Source organism: Armigeres subalbatus, chromosome 1, assembly GCF_024139115.2.
Source record: "Armigeres subalbatus isolate Guangzhou_Male chromosome 1, GZ_Asu_2, whole genome shotgun sequence".
In the NCBI taxonomy this organism is placed as follows: Eukaryota; Metazoa; Arthropoda; class Insecta; order Diptera; family Culicidae; genus Armigeres; species Armigeres subalbatus.
Genome location: NC_085139.1, coordinates 51637779 through 51656829, shown reverse-complemented (window position 1 = coordinate 51656829; position 19051 = coordinate 51637779). Strand labels below are relative to the sequence as shown.

The 19051-nt window shown below is 41.0% G+C and overlaps 1 protein-coding gene across 9 annotated transcripts in view; it reads left to right on the top strand.

The window, feature by feature from the left end:
* Positions 1–19051, top strand: part of LOC134225369 (cGMP-specific 3',5'-cyclic phosphodiesterase) — a 278804-nt gene that overhangs the window by 170579 nt on the left and 89174 nt on the right. For all 9 annotated transcript variants that reach the window (XM_062705430.1, XM_062705395.1, XM_062705387.1 and 6 more), the window contains one exon: positions 18335–18587. In XM_062705430.1, the coding sequence (XP_062561414.1) occupies positions 18335–18587 (253 nt within the window). The remainder of the gene's footprint in view (positions 1–18334; positions 18588–19051) is intronic.

The following is a 19051-nucleotide window of genomic DNA, read 5'->3' as shown; positions in this document are numbered from 1 at the left end:
CACAGCATACAACATGGCTGGTCTAAAATTTTGTTTGTAAATCAAAAGTTTGTTCTTAAGACAAAGTTTTGATTTTCTGTTTATAAGTGGATATAGACACTTAATATATTTGTTACATTTGGCTTGAAGGCCTTCAATGTGATTTTTAAAAGTTAATTTTTGATCTAGCAGAAGTCCTAAATATTTAGCTTCGCTAGACCAATTAATTGGAACCCCATTCATAGTGACAATATGTCTGCTAGAAGGTTTCAAATAAGAAGCTCTCGGCTTATGTGGGAAAATTATAAGCTGAGTTTTGGAAGCATTCGGGGAAATTTTCCATTTTTGCAAGTAAGTGGAGAAAATATCCAAACTTTTTTGCAATCTACTACAAATGACACGAAGGCTTCGCCCTTTGGCTGAGAGACCTGTGTCATCTGCAAACAAAGATTTTGACACCCTGGTGGTAAATCAGGTAAGTCAGAAGTAAAATGTTATACAATATGGGCCCCAGTATGCTGCCTTGGGGAACACCAGCTCTAACAGGTAATCTATCAGATTTAGAATTCTGATAGTTTACCTGCAGTGAGCGATCTGATAAATAATTTTGGATCAGTTTAATAATGTACAGAGGAAAATTAAAATTCATCAATTTTACAATCAAACCTTCATGCCAAACACTATCAAATGCTTTCTCTATATCAAGAAGAGCAACTCCAGTCGAATATCCTTCAGATTTGTTGAGCCGAATTAAGTTCGTAACTCTTAATAACTGATGAGTGGTTGAATGCCCATGGCGAAAACCAAATTGCTCATCAGCAAAAATAGAATTGTCATTAATATGAACCATCATTCTATTTAAAATAATCTTTTCAAACAGTTTGCTTATTGAAGAAAGCAAACTGATTGAGCGATAACTAGAAGCCTCAGCTGGATTTTTGTCCGGCTTCAAAATTGGAACAACTTTGGCGTTTTTCCATTTATCTGGGAAGTATGCCAATTGAAAACATTTGTTAAATAAATTAACCAAAAAGGATAAAGAGCTCTCAGGAAGTTTTTTGATAAGTATGTAGAAAATACCATCATCACCCGGGGCTTTCATATTTTAAATTTTCTAGTAATAGATCTCACTTCATCCAAATTAGTTCCCAACGAAGGGTCAAAACATTATCTTGGTTGAGAATGTCTTCGAAGCTTCGTGTAACCTGATCCTCAATTGGACTAGTGAGACCTAGACTAAAATTATGGGCACTCTCGAACTGCTGAGCAAGTTTTTGAGCCTTTTCGCCATTTGTTAATAAAATTTTATTTCCCTCTTTAAGCGCTGGAATTGGCTTTTGAGGTTTTTTAAGAATTTTCGTTAATTTCCAAAAGGGTTTCGAACTGGGATCCAACTTCGAGACATTATTCTCAAAGTTGGTATTTCTCAGAATAGCGAAACGTTTTTTAATTTCATTTTGCAAATCTCGCCAAATAACTTTTAAAGTAGGATCGCGAGTTCTTTGGTATTGCCTTCGCCTCACATTTTAAGACGGATCAGTAGCTGAAGATCGTCGTCAATAATAATGGAGTTGAATTTAATTTCACATTTAGGAATTGCAATGCCTCTGGCTTCGACAATTAAATTTGTCAAAGATACGAGAGCATTATCAATATCACTTTTGGTATCGAGAGGAATATCAACATCAAAATTCCTATCGATATACGTTTTATAAATCCCAATCAGCTCTATGATAATTAAAAGTAGAGCTGATTGGATTATAAATGGCTTCTTGTGAGATTTCAAATGTCACAGGAAGGTGATCAGAGTCAAAGTCAGCATGAGTTACCAATTGGCCACACAGCTGACTTGAATCCGTTAAAACTAAATCAATTGTAGAAGGATTTCGACTGGAAGAAAAACAAGTTGGTGCATTGGGATATTGAATAGTATAATATCCCGCAGAACAATCTTCAAATAAAATTTTACCATTGGAATTGCTTTGAGCATTATTCCATGAACGGTGTTTGGCATTGAAGTCACCAATTACGAAGAATTTAGATTTGTTGCGAGTCAGAATTTGAAGATCAGCTTTCAACAAATTCTTTTGCTGCCCATTGCATTGAAAAGGCAAGTAAGCTGCAATGAAGGAAAATTTTCCAAAATTTGTTTCAACAGAAACTCCCAAGGTTTCAAAAACTTTGGTTTTGAATGAAGAAAATAATTTATGTTTGATACGTCTATTGATGACAATGGCGACCCCACCACAGGCGCTGTCAAGACGATCATTTCTGTAGATAAAATAATTTGGATCTCTTTTAATGGAGAGTCCTGGTTTTAAATAGGTTTCTGTTATAATGGCAATATGCACATTATGAACTGTTAGGAAGTTGAATAATTCATCTTCCTTACCCTTTAGAGAGCGGGCATTCCAATTTAGAACTTTCACACAATTATTTGGATCCATTGAAACGGAGTCCGATAACAATTTTTTTGTGTGTACTTTATACCAACCTGAACAGCTTCAGGAATGGTATTTGCTTTGAACATTGCATCAATCATGTGATGCAATTGTTCAGTTAAAAAATCAAAATCGGAAGCAGTCATGCTACCTGAATCGGCAACATGACCATTATTTTCCGTTGGGACATGGGTATAAACCTCATTTTGAGAAGAGAAATTTTGTCTACCAGCAGCGATGTTTGCATACGTAGGTACATTCGGATTTACTGAAGTGCTTGCTACCCGTTGACGAGCGGCAAAATTTGTTTGTGAATTGTGGTGGGTATGAATTGCTCGACCGGTAACTGGTTTCGAAATTTGAGCGTTTGAAAAATTTCTACCCGTCGAATCTGGGATCCGATTGGAATTTCCGTCATCAATTTTGCACGGGAATTCAAAACTTTTGCGTGAAGGGCATTCCCAGAAATTGGATTTATGATTGCCCCACAATTTGCACACTTAAATTTATTGGAATCTTCTCTCACAGGACAGGCGTCCTTGGCGTGAGAGGTTCCACCACAAATCATGCATTTAGCATCCATGTGGCAATGTTTGGTTCCGTGACCCCACTTACGGGACTGAGTGGGGTTTTCGAAATTCCCCCAGGCCTGCGGAAATGTTCCCATGTAACACGGACATGGGACATAATACAGCCCTTTTCCAAACTTTTCATATTATTTAGTTCACTTTTGTTAAAATGAACTAAATAAAATTCTTGAGAAATGCCCTTTGGGAAGTACCAGAGTGGGATTTCTTTTCATCTTAATTACTTGGACTGGTGAAAATCCAAGTAATTCAGAAATTTCAATTTTAATCTCATCCAGTGATTTGTCATCACTGGGCAGACCTTTCAAGACGACTTTGAACAATCGCTCAGTTTTGTCGTCGTATGTGAAGAATTTATGGCGCTTCTCAGTTAAATACTGGAGAAGACGTTTGCGATCGTCAAAGCGATCCCGGCAAAACGCGGCAGTCACCCTTCCTAGCAATCTGAAATGAAACCTTGATCCCCTGAAGGTTACTCAAGATTTCATTCCGAAAGCCAGAAAACTCGGCAACAGATACCACAATTGGCGGAATCCGTTGTTTCTTCGCATGAATCGAATCACCTGGGCTAGAGGTAGATTCGATTTCCTCAAATTCGTTATTAATCAAATCGAACTGATTGCTCAGTTCGATGGGAGAAGAAATAATGTCAACGTTAGATTTAGAAGGAATATCTGAAGTCTCCAGCTTCCTTCTATTTTTTCCGCGCTTGGGCAGGACGGTCTTGAAACCTTGTTTCTTTGAAGGAAGTGGAGAATTCAGAGACTCCCCTTTCCTCTTGTTTTTATTAATACTCATTGCTGAGCGTGGAGACGTGACCTTCTTAGAGGTTTTTTCCCAGAACGGTGTCCCTGCAGGATTACCACCGCTTGTCGGAATTTTACTTCCGCAAACGGGTCCAACGTAAAACGAAGGCACGGGTCCTTGCAAAGATCGTAACGGGATCAGTGGGTAGAAATAGCGCTAAGAAGCACCGTTGAAATTAAAATAGCTTCGGGTAGTATTAAAAACTTCCTTCCGCAAAGAGAAAGAACCGCACAGCACGAAAGCACGATGCGGTCTGATGCATGAGCGCGCGCGCGAGTTTTACTCATTTCGGCGAACATTTACCGCTTTGTTTTAAACATAGTTTTCAAACTGTTCGTTGTTTGATCATCAATTAGCGCGTCAAATGAGTACTGCTACAATAACTAATGCAACAGGAGTAGAACCTGTAAGCATTTATTAGTTATACGCAAGGGGATACAGGTATAGCATATTCAAACAATGCTACACATTATATTTCGAAATGCAGTTTCTAAAATGAGTTAAAACTTGTGCCTTTGTCATCCTACCACTGAAAACATAAAATTTGATGGTACCAATAGTTCCGACTAATAAAATCCCAGATTAATCCACCTAGCGATGATGGAGCCTTTCTCGTGTGTTATAAAAATAGTATTTTGGCCATAATTTTTGAGACCATAGTCCGATAAGGCCAATTTTCAATAGAAACAAATGGGAAAGGACTTCGCTTCGAATGCAACTTGTTGCGAGCAAATCGGTTAATGATAAGTACCTTAAAAATGAATGAGATTTGTCTGTCCACAGACATACACACATACAGACAGAACCTCAATTCGTCGAGCTGAGTCGATCGGTGTATAACACTGTCGGATACGCCGGAGTCCTGAAGTACATGCGAGGTGCCGAAGGTCTTTCGGCATTGGATGAGGACGTTGCGATAGACATACTAGGGCAGGTGAACTGATTCTGGTGCTAAATCGTGGAGCACAAGCGAGCGGTACAGTCTACAAAAGGCTGGTCTAGGAGGTCCTGTGTGACAGAGTGCAGGTGAGGTCCCGGGCACCGAGGTAACTCTCCGATGTTAGCAGCTGGATGAAGTTACTGAGGCAGAGGATCTCATCATGGCGATAAAGATACGGTGCGGGACAGAAGTTAGGCGAACTTCTGTACGAATGGGAGGGGGACCTTTGGCACGCAGATAGATTGGTTCAAATAACCAGTCGCGGACGCCAAAAAGGTCCTTTCGGTCGGTAAACTGAAGGTCGGATGGTCAATATGCCCAGTAAGCATAATCCAACCACCTTCAATCGAAAAGTGTTTTAGGTGCTTCGAATCCAGTCACAAATCATGGGAGTGCAAGGGACCGGATCGTAGCAACCTTTGTGTACGTTGCGGTGAGGCAGGACATTTTGCGCAGACCTGCGATAAGGCCCAAAGGTTCCTTAGGAAGCAAGCCCGTAGCCATGTTATGGGCGTACCTACTTGTCCGTATGGTGGTGGCAATAAGAAGACGCAGTGCGGGTAGCACAGCTGAATCTTAACCATTGCGCAACTGCACAGCAGCTGCTGTGGCAGTTCGGTTTTGGAGTCGGAGATCGACGTCGCTGTTCTTGCAGATCCGTACCGTATCCCTGACAACAATGGCAACTGGGTCGGTCGCGGACGGGTCGAAGATGGGGGGTTTTGCACAACGGGCCGGTTTCTGGCCCAAGAGGTCATACACACACCTATCTAAGGTGTTGCCATAGCTAAGATCAATGGAGTATTCTATACGCAAAGAGGTGAGCCAGCCAAGGGCTGAAAACCTCTTAAATAAAGACGATAATAATAAGTATTCTATTGTAACTGCTATGCCACCCCCATTTCAGCCAAATGGCCAACAGGCTATCGCCGATCTTGTAGGTTGTCATCGCGGATGACTTCAATACTTGGGCAGTGGAGTTGGGTAGCCGCTGTACCAACCACAGAGCATAGGCTTTGCTGGAGGCTCTAGCAAAACTGGAGGTAGTGTTGGTCAATAACCAACCAGCCAGCATATTCTGCCGGAATGGGGTCGAGTCGTTCATTGACGTAACATTCTGGAGCCCTAGCTTGGCCAGGGGACTGAACTGTAGAGTTGACGAGGGCTACACCCATAGTGACCATTAGGGTGGTTCAAAAAATCGATTTTGCTCCATAGTGCTTATCTGGTTCTTTATCATGTTCTGAGTGTCCCCTGAAAATTTGAGCTCATTTGGATTAAAACTGATTTAGCACAAGCCGTTTCAAGTTTGCATGTAAATTAGTATGGGGAAATTTATTTTTTCATTATACTGTTAATGATGCTTCCCCATTGAACGCAGGTGAAAAGAAAACCTACATAGCTAGAAGGAATACTCAACAGCTTTCACCCAACGGAAACTGTATGTTGATTAATTGCCCCAATAATTAGTAATCGATTTTAAGACAGGATGCGAATCTTTAGTCATGATCGTTAAACTTCTTTGAGGGCATCACTGAAATGTGCAGTGCAACATAGTAGCCTGAATTTGTGTATGCTATCTTTCGCGCCACGAGCAGCAATGTTGCCTGTTTAGGAGTTACGCAATAAGCTACAGAAATCCACTGTATAGATTAAATTCGATTACTAATTATTAGAACAATTAATTAAGATGCGGTTTTCGCTTAGTGAAAGCTCTTGAGTATTCCTTCTAGCTATGTAGGTTTTCTTTTAACCTGCGCCTAATGAGGAAGCGTCTTTATCAGTATAATGAAAAAATAAATTTCCCCATACTAATTTGCATGCAAACTTGAAACGGCTTGTGCTAAATCAGTTTTAATCCAAATGAGCTCAAATTTTCAGAGAACACTCAGAACATGATAAAGAATCAGATAAGCACTGTGGAGCAAAATCGATTTTTTGAACCACCCTAGTGACCATCTAGCAATCCGCTACGTGGTCAGCCATGGTGTTCAGCATCCTAGGTCGACAAATCCCCGTCAGATTCGTGGGTGGAAGGCCACAAGCTTCGACAGCAAAGCTTTCACCACGGCTCTGGAACTGGAGGCTTATACCGAAAGTCTAACCAAGGATGTGCAGACAGCTGTTCTGTCACCCGCCAGAGATGCCAGTATACAGAAGAGGGCTCCATCGAGGAACGGTAGACCTCTAGGTGGAGCGCTGCGATCGCAGACCTTCGGTCAACCTGCCTTAGAGCCAGACCAAGGACGCAACGAGCTCGCTCATAGCATGACAGGTATGAACGCAGCTTAACGCCCAAAGCTGCGAAATTGGGCCTGGCGAACCCTGACATGTTCAGGACAGCCATGCAGAGATGCCGGGACAAATGTAGTTTCCCCGATAGATAGAAGAGACAGAAACTAGTGCTATTGCCGGAGCTGGAGAAGCCACCCGGTGAACCCTTGACGTATAGACCTATTTGTCCGCTGGACAGCACGCGGAAGTAGCTTGAGAGGATCATCCTCAACAGGCAAACCCCGTACGTTTTATAAGGGTAGGTCCACGGTGAATGCTATTAACTCTGTGGTGAAAACTGCGCGGAGGTAGCAATACAACGCAAGCGGAGGGGGACCCGGTTCTGTGCGGTCGAGAAGCTGCACGTCAAGAATGCATTCAATAGCGCAAGCTGGAAGACTGAAGATTCTTCCTGGTGTTCAGATCTGCGGTAGAGGTTTACGGAAGGTCGATTGTTAAAGTGGAATTGACGGCGGCCCACGCGATCGCCTTTGTAGAGGAATGGATGTGGTAGACCCCTAGAAGCCTAGTAGAAGCCTAGAGGCAGCTGGGCCTAGCACACTATAAAACAGAGGTGGTTGTTGTTAACAATCGTATGTCGGTACAAGAGGAGGAGGTTCGCGTGGGAGACTGTGCGATCAATTCTAAGCGGGAGGTGAAGCTCCTTGGGGTGATAATCAACGATAGACTGCATACTCAGTTTTTATTTTTGCAGCTGGGCAAAATTCGCACAGCCGTGTGCCCAGCAAAATAAAAATTGATGTCCTGTCAAAATTTAGATTTGTTAGCTGGGTTTCGGAAAATTATTTGCTGATTTTCAGCAGACTTTCTAAGGGCAACGGGACTGGGATAACTCCTCTAAGGAAAGATGGACCCATCAGCTGATCCGAGCGTATCAAGATGGGTGAGTAGGCAACATTGGTAAGTTCACTTCCATCTGACACAATTTCTGTCAGGCCACAGCTGTTTCAGGTGGTACCTACACACAGGTTCCGGCATACGGACACTCTCGTCTGTCTTGGTGGCTGGCAGAGAACGGTGTTGGTCTCGAGGTGGAAATGGAAGGGATTCTATTAGTGGTTGTCGACGAATTCACATATTTTAGAACATTTGTTACATGTGATAATGACGTTAGCCGCGAGGTGAAAATCCATCCGTGTCGAAGTTACTACTTTTGTCTGCACAATCACGCTCGTCGCAGCGTACTACCCGGTAGTGGCGAAAGTGAGCTGCTCGGTCAATCGGCATCAGCAGTCCCGAAGAAACTAACATCGTGTCGAGTGGGGCCGATTCCAAAAGTGTGTAAACAACAACATCGACGACTGGAGGAAATTGACGAGCAGCTCTACTCCATCCAAGAGGCGATCTCCCTGGCTCGTGAACAACATGTGCCAAAAGTTTATGCAGACCAGAATGGTCGACTCCAGGAATAGTGATTTCTCCAATCAGATCCACGCTCTTCCGGACTGTGTTAAGCCGTTATGGAAATTGACCAAAATTCTAAAATCCAAACCTCGGCGCATTCCACCTTTGATCTCATTAGACAGCAATGGCTCTAAGGATCGCTCCTGCAGAGAAGGTCGCCGAAATAGGTCGTCACTTTGTCAGCTCACACAATCTTGGACAGAACATCGTCAATCCACACGAAGCAGCCGTTAACGAGCATGCTAACAACATCCATCTTATTCACAACGACTTCTTGGAGGAGTTGGAGATCACAACTGGCGAATTGATGGCCTATATCAAATCATCGAAAAACATAAAGGCCCCAGGATTCGATAGCATCCTGAATCTCAAACTCAAGCATATAAGTGCTCCGCTTTCGCTGATCTTTAATCGGTGTCTCCTTCTCAGCTACTTCCTGTCATTCTGGAAGTCAGCCAAAACCATCCCCATCCGGAAGCCTGGGAAGGATCCTTCATCTCCGAAAAGTTATCGCCTCATCAGCCTTCTTTCAAAGTTATCCAAGCTGTTTGAAAAGGCGATTCACAGCCGGTTACTTGAGTCTGCCGAACACCATAACATCATGCTCGAGGAACAGTTTGGTTTCCGACGCGGTCGGTCAACCGTAAACTAACTGACCGGAGTTACCAGCGTCATCAGACGGAACGAGTTTACTCAAAATCATTCGCTATGGCCATACTCGATGTTGAGAAGGCATTCGACAATGTATGGCATGATGGTCTGGTGGACAAACTACAACGCTACAATCTTTCCAGGTACCTGGTGAAAATCATTAACAATCACCTATCGGCAAGCACATTCCGGGTCTGTATCAGCGGAGTGAGTTCCAATGCGCACATCATCCTCGCAGGCGTTCCCTAGGGCAGTATTCTCGAGCCCCTGCTTTTTAATCCGTTTACCTCCGACATGCCAGAGCCTCCAGAAGGCGGCATTATGTATCTGTTCGCAGATGACACCTCCATCGTCTACAATGATAGAGTGATCAGAGCGTTAGTGGCAAAACTCCAACGAGGCCTGGGTACCCTTACAGAATACCTCACCAGCTGGAAGATCTGTATCAACGCGGCGAAGACCCAGGTAGAACATAGAAGATATAAAGCATTCATTCTCTGATTAGCTCTCGAGTTATGTCGAAATATCTGTTTCTTTTGTACCGTGGGGCATCGAAATCCGTGCACTTAAGATCCTCAGTATGTGAAAAAGGCTCTAAAAATAGGCAACGAATGCAAATGAAACGTTTACCGCTGATACAGGAGCACAAGGGCTCTACTTCCAAAGTGTTGTGCATTTACACATTAGAAACTACCAAAAATATGGTAAAATAATGAATTAAATCTACACCTCGTGAACCGAAACCACCGTGGACAGATTTAGAATCAAAAGATCAAAATCCGTACAGCTATTTTTGAGCACGCAATTTAAATTGTAGCAGACTGATTAACGAAACTGTAAAAAGATAAATGCGTACCTTGAGGAGTGATGCCTTTGATTTGTATTCCGCTTAGATTACTTTATTAATCGCAATTTGCAATTAAAACACACTTGTGATGCAATCATGATCCACACACTTAAATATGGTGTCAGAAACTTTGCGTTTGGTGGGTGGCGATTTGTTTTTGATTGTTTTAATTTCAAAGCCTACTTTCCATCTCAATGGCCTAAAAGCTTACTGTCAAGTATATAAACTGGATGAAATAAATTATTTGTAAATAATTACTTTAAATCTGATTCAACTTAATGATATTTCTTTATGTGGACGGATTTTAGTGCTGTACGGATTTTGGTCCCCCACGGTGTGCGCCCCCCCCCCCCTCCACCTCACCAGAAGCAGAAGGGGTTTCGAATCACCAGCACCACAGAAACATATCTTCCCTTCCAAACCTCCACATGCCATAGTTGGTTCAATTTGCTTGATTAGTTCTCGAGTTATGAAGAAATTGGTGTTTCATTTATATGCGAGACCCCCTGTCCAAAGGTCTCGAATCATCTCAAGAACCTTCCCCGGAACCAAAAATCTCTTTACACTAATCGGTTTAGTAGTTTCCCAGTATATAAGGGTCAGACAGAAAAGGCAATCCATTGCTATGCAAAATATTTGACAGTACTTCTATGGAAACGGATTCAAATTCGCGTATAACATTCATGAATACTGAAGCCAATCGCTCGTTGTGCGCAAAGACCAGCTGAATATCTGAAGAGAGCACCGACAATCGCCCTTGAAAACGCGAGTACTTTGAAATTTGGATTCCGTGATGCTTGTCCTTAACCTTTCGTAAACCAAATTGAGTATTTGACAGTAATGCATTTTGTTCAACCCAATGGTCGATTCTTGAAAGGATCATTTTTTTCAATAATTTTCTTATGCACGATAGCATGACAATCGGTCGGTATGAATTATGATCAGACGCTGGTTTCCCAGGCTTTTGAATAACCTGTCGCCATTCTGAACCGAAACCCGACCATCTCTAGTCTGCCCGGTATAAGGCGAAATGAGTGAATAATGTCTTTATTAAAAGAAGGCGTCTGCCCGGTATAAAGCGAAGGGAGGAGTAATGCTTTCTTTGAATGGATGCATCTGCCTGGTGTAAGGCGAGAGAAGTTGATAATGTCTTCTTTAAAAGAACGCGTCTGCCCGGTTTAAGGCGAAAGGAGGGGTAACGCCTGCTTTAAATGGATGCATCTGCCCGGTATTAGACCTGTGCGCCGAAGTATTTGTGAACGGCGGCGGCGTAAGACCATTTTTACAACGGCGCGGCGGCGTTGGCAACGTCACGCCGTGAGAAATGTTCGGTGGCGGCGGCGTGAATTGACGTGAAGAATTTTGTGCTAAGAAAAAAAAAATCACGTGGCAAGGAAGATCTTGCTTTTTATGAATTTTAAGGGTTTTTGTACAATTGCAAACTATGTACTGTCAGACTGATGGTGAACATCCTTATAGCTACAGGTTGTATCTTCACAGCAAAAGCTTACAATACATCCTCCACTAAGCCATTGTCACATCACAGCACATAAGTTCGTTGAAAAGTACTTCGGAATTCTAAGAATTAATCGAGAATTTCCCTCAAATAAAATTCCTTCAGAATTTCCGCGTAGACTTCCCTGGAAAATTTATTTGGATATTTCTTCGTAAATAAGCATTAGCAATGTTACGGTGTAATTCGTAGATTGGACTCTAGTAATATTCATGTTTTACTTTTGAGATCCTTATCTAGAATGCTATCAGAAATCAAGAAGGGGAGTGGTCCTTGATTCCAGTCTTGGAGAAACAGTATTTCTTCGTAAATTGTTTCCGAGGGAGCGAGCCATTTGGCATAAAGTCATTTGGCATAACACCATTTGGCATAAGGTCATTTGGCATAAAGGCCATTTGGCATAACGGTCATTTGGCATAACGGACATTTGGCATAATTGTAACTAACGTCAAAAGTGAGGGTCTTTTGGCATAACGGACATTTGGCATAATTTTTCTTTCCGTTCGCTAAATGGTGACTAAGTGGTGCGGGAAACACTTCGGAATAGTGAATATAACACCTGTCAATAACAATATTAAAAAGACATTATCCTCTTGTGCAAAGAATGTATTCGTAAAAGTAGGTGCATGCTCGGATTAGAGCAGTGATGGATGTAATCCCCTCTTTAAAAGTAGGCGTGTGGACGGATTATGGCAATGAAGGATATGATACCTTCTTTAAAAGCAGGTCATATTAGGGGAATGAAGGATGTGATCCCTTCTTTAAAAGTAGGTGCTTGCTCGGATTATGGCAATGGAAAATATGATCTCTTCTTTAAAAGTAGGCGCTTGCCCGGATTAAGGTAATGGTGGATGCGATCCCTTCTTAAAAGGTAGGCGTTTGCATGGATTATGGCAATGGATGATGTGATCCCTTCTTTAAAAGTAGGCGCTTGACCGGATTATCGTAATGGTGGATGTGATTCCTTCTTTAAAAGAAAGCGCTTGCCCGGATTGAGGCAATGGTGGAAGTGATCCCTTCTTTAAAAGTAGGCGCATGCCCGGATTAAGGCCATGGTGGATGCGTTCCCTTCTTCAAAAGTAGGCGCTTGTCCGGATTATGACAATGGCGGATGTGATTCCTTCTTTAAAAGAAGGTGCTTGTCCGGATTGAGGTAATGGTGGATGTGATCCCTTCTTTAAAAATTGGCGCTTGCACGGATTATGGCAATGGAAGATTTGATTTGTTCTTGAGAAGAAGGCGCTTGTCCGGATTGAAGCAATGGTGGATGTAATCCCTTCTTTAAAATTAGGTGTGTGGCCTGAATTGTGGCAATGCAATGGTGGATGTGATCCCTTCTTTAAAAGTAGGCCCTGCTCGGATTATGGCAATGGTAGATGTGACTCCTTCTTTATAAGTAGGCGCTTGTTGGGAATAAATCAATGGTAGATGTGATCTCTTACCCGAGTAGCACAATTCAGATTGATTTGGTTGCAATAACTCATATGTGACTTAATTGGTTTTAGTAATTCGTCTACGACAAGTGTGTTGCTTTAGTTTTTAAAGTTAAGCGCTTGCCCGGATTAAGGCAATGGTGGATTTGATCCGGTCTTAAGGCGCATGCCCGGATTGAAGCAATGGTGAATGTTATTTATTTATTTATTTATCATCAGACTAAGGCCGGAGTGGCCTGTGCTGCACATAAAAGACTTCTCCATTCAGCTCGGTTCAAGGCTGCACTTCGCCAACCACGCAGTCTGCGGAGGGTCCGCAAGTCGTCCTCCACCTGATCGATCCACCTTGCCCGCTGTGCACCTCGCCTTCTTGTTCCCGTCGGATCGTTGTCGAGAACCATTTTCACCGGATTACTGTCCGACATTCTGGCTACGTGCCCGGCCCACCGCAGTCTTCCGATTTTCGCGGTGTGAACGATGGATGGTTCTCCCAACAGCTGATGCAACTCGTGGTTCATTCGCCTCCTCCACGTACCGTCCACCATCTGGTGAATGTAATCCCTACTTTAAAAGTAGGCATGTGGCCGGAATAAGTCAATGATGGATGTGATCCCTCTCTCCGAAGTAATTCTGCCGTTTTGTTATTTGTTTTTCCGAAAAATGTCAACCATCAGTCTAAATTTATCAGAAAACAGCCTCGACCTACTTTATCTACGCTAAACATTACATGAAATATCCCTTTCGCTTTCACAATTCGAAATTATGCCAAATGTCCGTTATGCCAAATGACCCACTCTATTCTTGCAGTTCAAAATTATGCCAAATGTCCGGTATGCCAAATGACCATTATGCCAAATGACCTTATGCCAAATGGCGTTATGCCAAATGACTTTATGCCAAATGACCCAGACCCTGTTTCCGAAATATCTCCAAAAGGTCCATAAGGGATTTCCTTGAAAATTACTTTAGGGATTGCCTCAGGAATTCTTTTACGGAGTCTTTTAGAAATTTTAAAAAATCTTAGGAATTCCTTAGAAAATACCAATGGAAAATCCTTCAAGAATTGAATTTCTATAAGAATACCTACGGACACTATTTTAGGAACCCATACGGTAATCCCTTTAGAAGAAATCCTTCGGAATTTGATTTGTGATATTCTTTCATGAATTTCTAATAGAAATTCTTAAGTAATTGCTCGAAGAATTTCTTTGGAAACTCTAGGAAGATATGTTTAGTATACTTTCGAAATTTCCTTCAAGAATTTATTTAGAACTTTCTCCAGGAATACTTTAACAACGCTCAACACAACTCAAATTCCTGTCCTTCGTATATTTCTTTTAAAATTTCTTCAAGAATTCTTTCGGGAATCCCTTCAGAATTTTTTTGGGAAATCTTCGGAAATTTCGTTTGTAAATTCCTTTTTTTTAACCATTGTTTTTTTTTTAATTGAAAATAAGTTTAAGACTCAAATATCTTTGGAAATTACTTCGATAGCTCCTTTAAAAATTCCTCCAAATTATTGTTTTCCGTAATTATTCCTGCATTAATTTTGTATGGTTTACAAAAGGATTTTACTAAGGAGGCAGTTCCAAAGGAAATTCTGAAAAAAAAAATACAAAAGCTTTTCCGGAGGGTTTTTTGAAGGAATCCCTGCATGAATATCCAAATTAATTCCTGGTGGCTTTTGCGAAGAGATTTTCGAAGATATTCCTGTAGGAATTTCGGACTCAATTCTGGAAGCAATAACCAAAAGTGAACCTGAATAGATTTTCTAACAAAATTGTTAAATCAATTTCAGAATATCAGAAGGAATTCTAAAAGGAATTTTCATAGAAATTTCTATATTTATCAAAGAATTTCTTCGAAAGTCCGGAGAGTAGTAAAACAAATTCAGTTCGACTCTAGAATGAAGAAAACATGTCAAGAAAAACTCCCAAAATATCAAGATTTCAGATATTCCGAAATTCTCAAGATTTTATTGTGAAATTACTGTAGAAGTTCCTTCGAAAATTTTAACAGATTTTTTTACGTAAATACTTTAAATAACTCCCTAGGAAATACATTCACGAATTATTTTGGGTAAGTCATCAAGAAACTCATTCTAGTATAACTTCAAAAATTCCGTCTAGAATCCGATCGGGAATTTCTCCAAGGATTCTTCAAAAAAGCACAAATGAAACAAAGTTTTTCTCTGAAATTTCGATCAAGAATTGCTTCGAAACTTCCTAGGACCTTAGCAAATTTCTTAAGGAATTCTTCTGGAAATTCCTTCAAAAATTCTTCTCAGATTAATTCTGTCAATTCCATCAGGAATTCCTTCATAACTTCTTCTTTGAATACTTTTAAATATTTCGACCCATGTAGATGGGTATACACTTCTCCACAGTTGTAATGGATTTGACGCGCCCTTCCTCAATTAACCATCCCTCGGAAAGCTCGGAAAGGATTGCGAATCTATTTATTAGTCTGTTGGATTACACTGTTGAAATTAGTTCCTCTCTATCCCGCGGGCTTCGCGTAAGTGTCTCTGCTTACGGGTCCGCCACCTCCGTTTTTTCCCTCCACACAGCAGTGCATTGAAAGCAGAATGGTTAATAAATTCGACTATACTATTAGGTAGATCCGTATGTAGAGCAAGACTTAAGCCAGGATGGTGGATAACTACATACATACATACAAACATACATATTTTTAAAAATTTCATCGAAATTCCTTCGGAAATTATTTTAACAATTCCACTAGGGTAACGGTACCAATAGTGGAGGTATTAGTAGATCAACAAAAGAAAATATTTTTCAAAAATTGATAATTATGAGAAATTCAAAGCTTTAATATCTTATTCAATAGATAAACTAATAAATTTGCAAACAAAAATGAGTACATTCAAAGTTAATTGCCTATATGCCGGGTATTAAGTCACCCGGAGTGGAAATTAATTACTATGTCTGAAACTTGATTATGCATTGCATATGTACAACATGTGATAGATTTAGTTCGGAAAAGGTATTGGAGGGAAAGGGGAAAGCACCTGTCATGCGAACTGGGGTCGTGGGATCAAACCCCACCGAAGGGGCGGTTACCCTCCAATACCTTTTCCAAACTAAATCTATCACATGTTGTACATATGTATGCATAATCAAGTTTCAGACATAACAAAAATGAGATAGATGTCATTTAACATCAACAATTACCAAATATTGCTTGCACCACTATGGGTAAGCTGTTCCTTTAGTGGCGGTAAAAAATAATTTTGGTTCCCATAGTGGTGCTATCCATTGGTTTTTTATGAGATTCGCCACTATTGGTACAGTTGCACCACTATAGGTGCAAGGGAGTCAATTTTGTTAAGGAAAATCATTGTTTTCAATAGTTTTTCAAGCGAAATCTTAAGATAAGTTGCATTTAACAGGATATTTAAAGCACGACGCATCAACTGAAACCATCGTAAAGTGTATAAATATGCTAAATTTCATTAAAACCCCACTACCTCCACTATTGGTGCTAACTCCACTAAGGGTACGGTTACCCTATATTTTTTCCAGATATTACATAAGGCATTCCATTTCCTCGAAAATTCATCTGGTAATTCCTTCGGAATTTCCTTCCAAAATTCTAGGACGAATTTTCTGATATCTCCGTACGAATTCCTAGAGCAATTTCCAAAGGAACTCCTTAAGGAATCACTTACATTCTTAAATGTTTTAATTAATTTCTTTGGACATTTCTCCACGAATTCCTTCAGAATTTTCTCCAGCGATTTCTTCAGAAAATCCTCCAAAAGTTACTACGGAGATAAATCCATAAATTCCTCAAGACTCTAAGAATTTTATTCAGGTATTCCTCCAGAACTTCCTCCAGGACTTCCTTCGGGAATTAAACCAAGACAACCAAGAAATTTCTTTGGAGTTGCTTATTAAAATAAATCGTTTCTTAGAACAATTCTGGCAATTTAAGTACAATAAGGAGTGAAGGAAATGTTCAATTTGGTTGGTCACGTGCCCCATCACCAGAAGCCAAGTTACCATTTTTGTATTCGCCTTTCTACGAGGCTATATACAATGCTATATAATGATACTCCATGCCCAGGGTAGTTAAAAAAATCCTACCAGACTGGGAATCCAATTCCAACATTCATTATAGTGTTGACTTGTAGCCGCGTATATAAGCACTAGAACAAGTAACTACTAAACCTGTGTTTAAACCTTCAAGAAGATGATGAACCACCCAATGTGACCATAATGAGGTTATTCCACATGAAGTTACATACATGAGATTAGAAGTTCATCTCTACGCTCGTTGAGTCTTTACTCTTGCTTCCGCCATTGGAGTGACATCGTGCGGAAGACTAGACTCAGCTAGGCCATCGTATTGGCTGGTCGCGACAATTTGGTTCTTGATTCTTTGTTTTTGAAAAGACGAACATATAAGCTATGAGATGAAGAACTGGAGCACTAGTCTAGCAGGGATTATTGAAAAAAAGAAATTTCAACTGTTCTAAATTTCCATGTTAATTAAACAAATTGAGGTTTTTGATACAAAAATGATGCTTTCCTCGAACGTACGCTTTTCTAAAGCTTCTGTGAGAAAAGACAATCACTGGTAAAGTACCATGGTATTATCTTATTCAGAAAATTTAATAACCCTCCTGTGAATAGACCACCTTCCCCAAACTCGAAACATTCTAGTTCTAAGAGAAGCCTAAGCTAGCGGTGACTATTTTCATTTTGTATTAGACTTAAATAAAAATCCAACGACATCAAGTTATCGGAAATCCATACTCATCATTTCATTTTTCTAAATCTTTTAGTATGAAACACGTTATTTATTTGTTTCCTATATATAGTGCACCAGTACAACGTTGATTCTTTTGAAAGTTTCTTGGGAGATTACTCCCAAACGGAACATAAATCGGTTGACACTTGTTCCAAGGTGCAGGTAGCACCTCCCCAGAAGGAAAAAGATCACCCAACGAAGCAATTAACATAAAATCCAATGCTCCCGGCGTTTTATTGTAGTTTTGTATGCAGAGGAGCAAAACTTCTGCCTTTGTGACGCTAAGAGGATTGTTTACCGTGGGGGGGGGGGGGGAGAGTGCAAATTATTATTATGTCGCAATGTTTTATTTACGCTTGAGCCCTTCTGAAGAATTCTCAACTCTGGCAGAGCGGAAGAAAACTTGAATCATGGGATACAAAAGCGAATAAGCTCCAGCAATCCATGACTGCAAAAGTTCTCATTTTAATGATGCACTTTATAAAGAACTAGGGCATGTGTTCCCCCGTCAAAATTATGAACTTTCCTCATTAGCATTACTGTACTGTTTGTTCATGTTTTGAAAGTGATTTGCTTCTGAAATGTTTTCTTACAAGTATAAGTTAAAACATGTCCAGAAAAAAAAAAACCTTCATTGTTTTCCTCTGTTTCTTTGAATTTTCAGAAATGCCGATCTCCCACCTCCCGCGGTTCCGTTTCGTACCGCAACCACCTGGCCGAGTTGGACGAAGGCGAACTCTTCATGGAGCTGATACGGGACGTGGCAAACGAACTGGACATTGACGTTCTTTGTCACAAAATTCTAGTCAACGTCAGTCTGCTGACGCACGCCGACCGCGGCTCACTGTTTCTAGTCAAAGGGCCTCCCAGTGGAAAGTACCTGGTGGCCAAGCTGTTCGACGTCACACAAACTACGCGTAAGTATCACAGCTTTTACAGCGATTCACATTCGGGATATGCCCAGGGAATGACCTTGGCCTGTTTGCTGATAGTATCTACTCCGTTTTCCCACCATTTCGTTGCCTGACAAATGACTTTTATTTTCACGGTCGAGCGAGCCACATCACACGATGAATAGGCTGGCGCCCGAACGGAGGCCGGTCCAACGTCACTGGGTTCCTTTCGAACCTATGTATACAGGGACCATGGTTATATTTGTGAAAGTGTCTACAGCCGGAGCTCAAAGGGGCAATTAATCATCAATTAAGGGAATATGTGTGTCATTTTCATTTAGTCTGAAAGCATAGACCGGGCACCCTGGCCAGTGGTGGTGTTTGGTGCTTTTGCTCATGCCAGGCAGAACCTCAATTTTTAATGATACGGTCAAATGGGCGAGTTGGGATGTTTTGATGTTCATTGCTTATGCACAGGTCTATGTTCA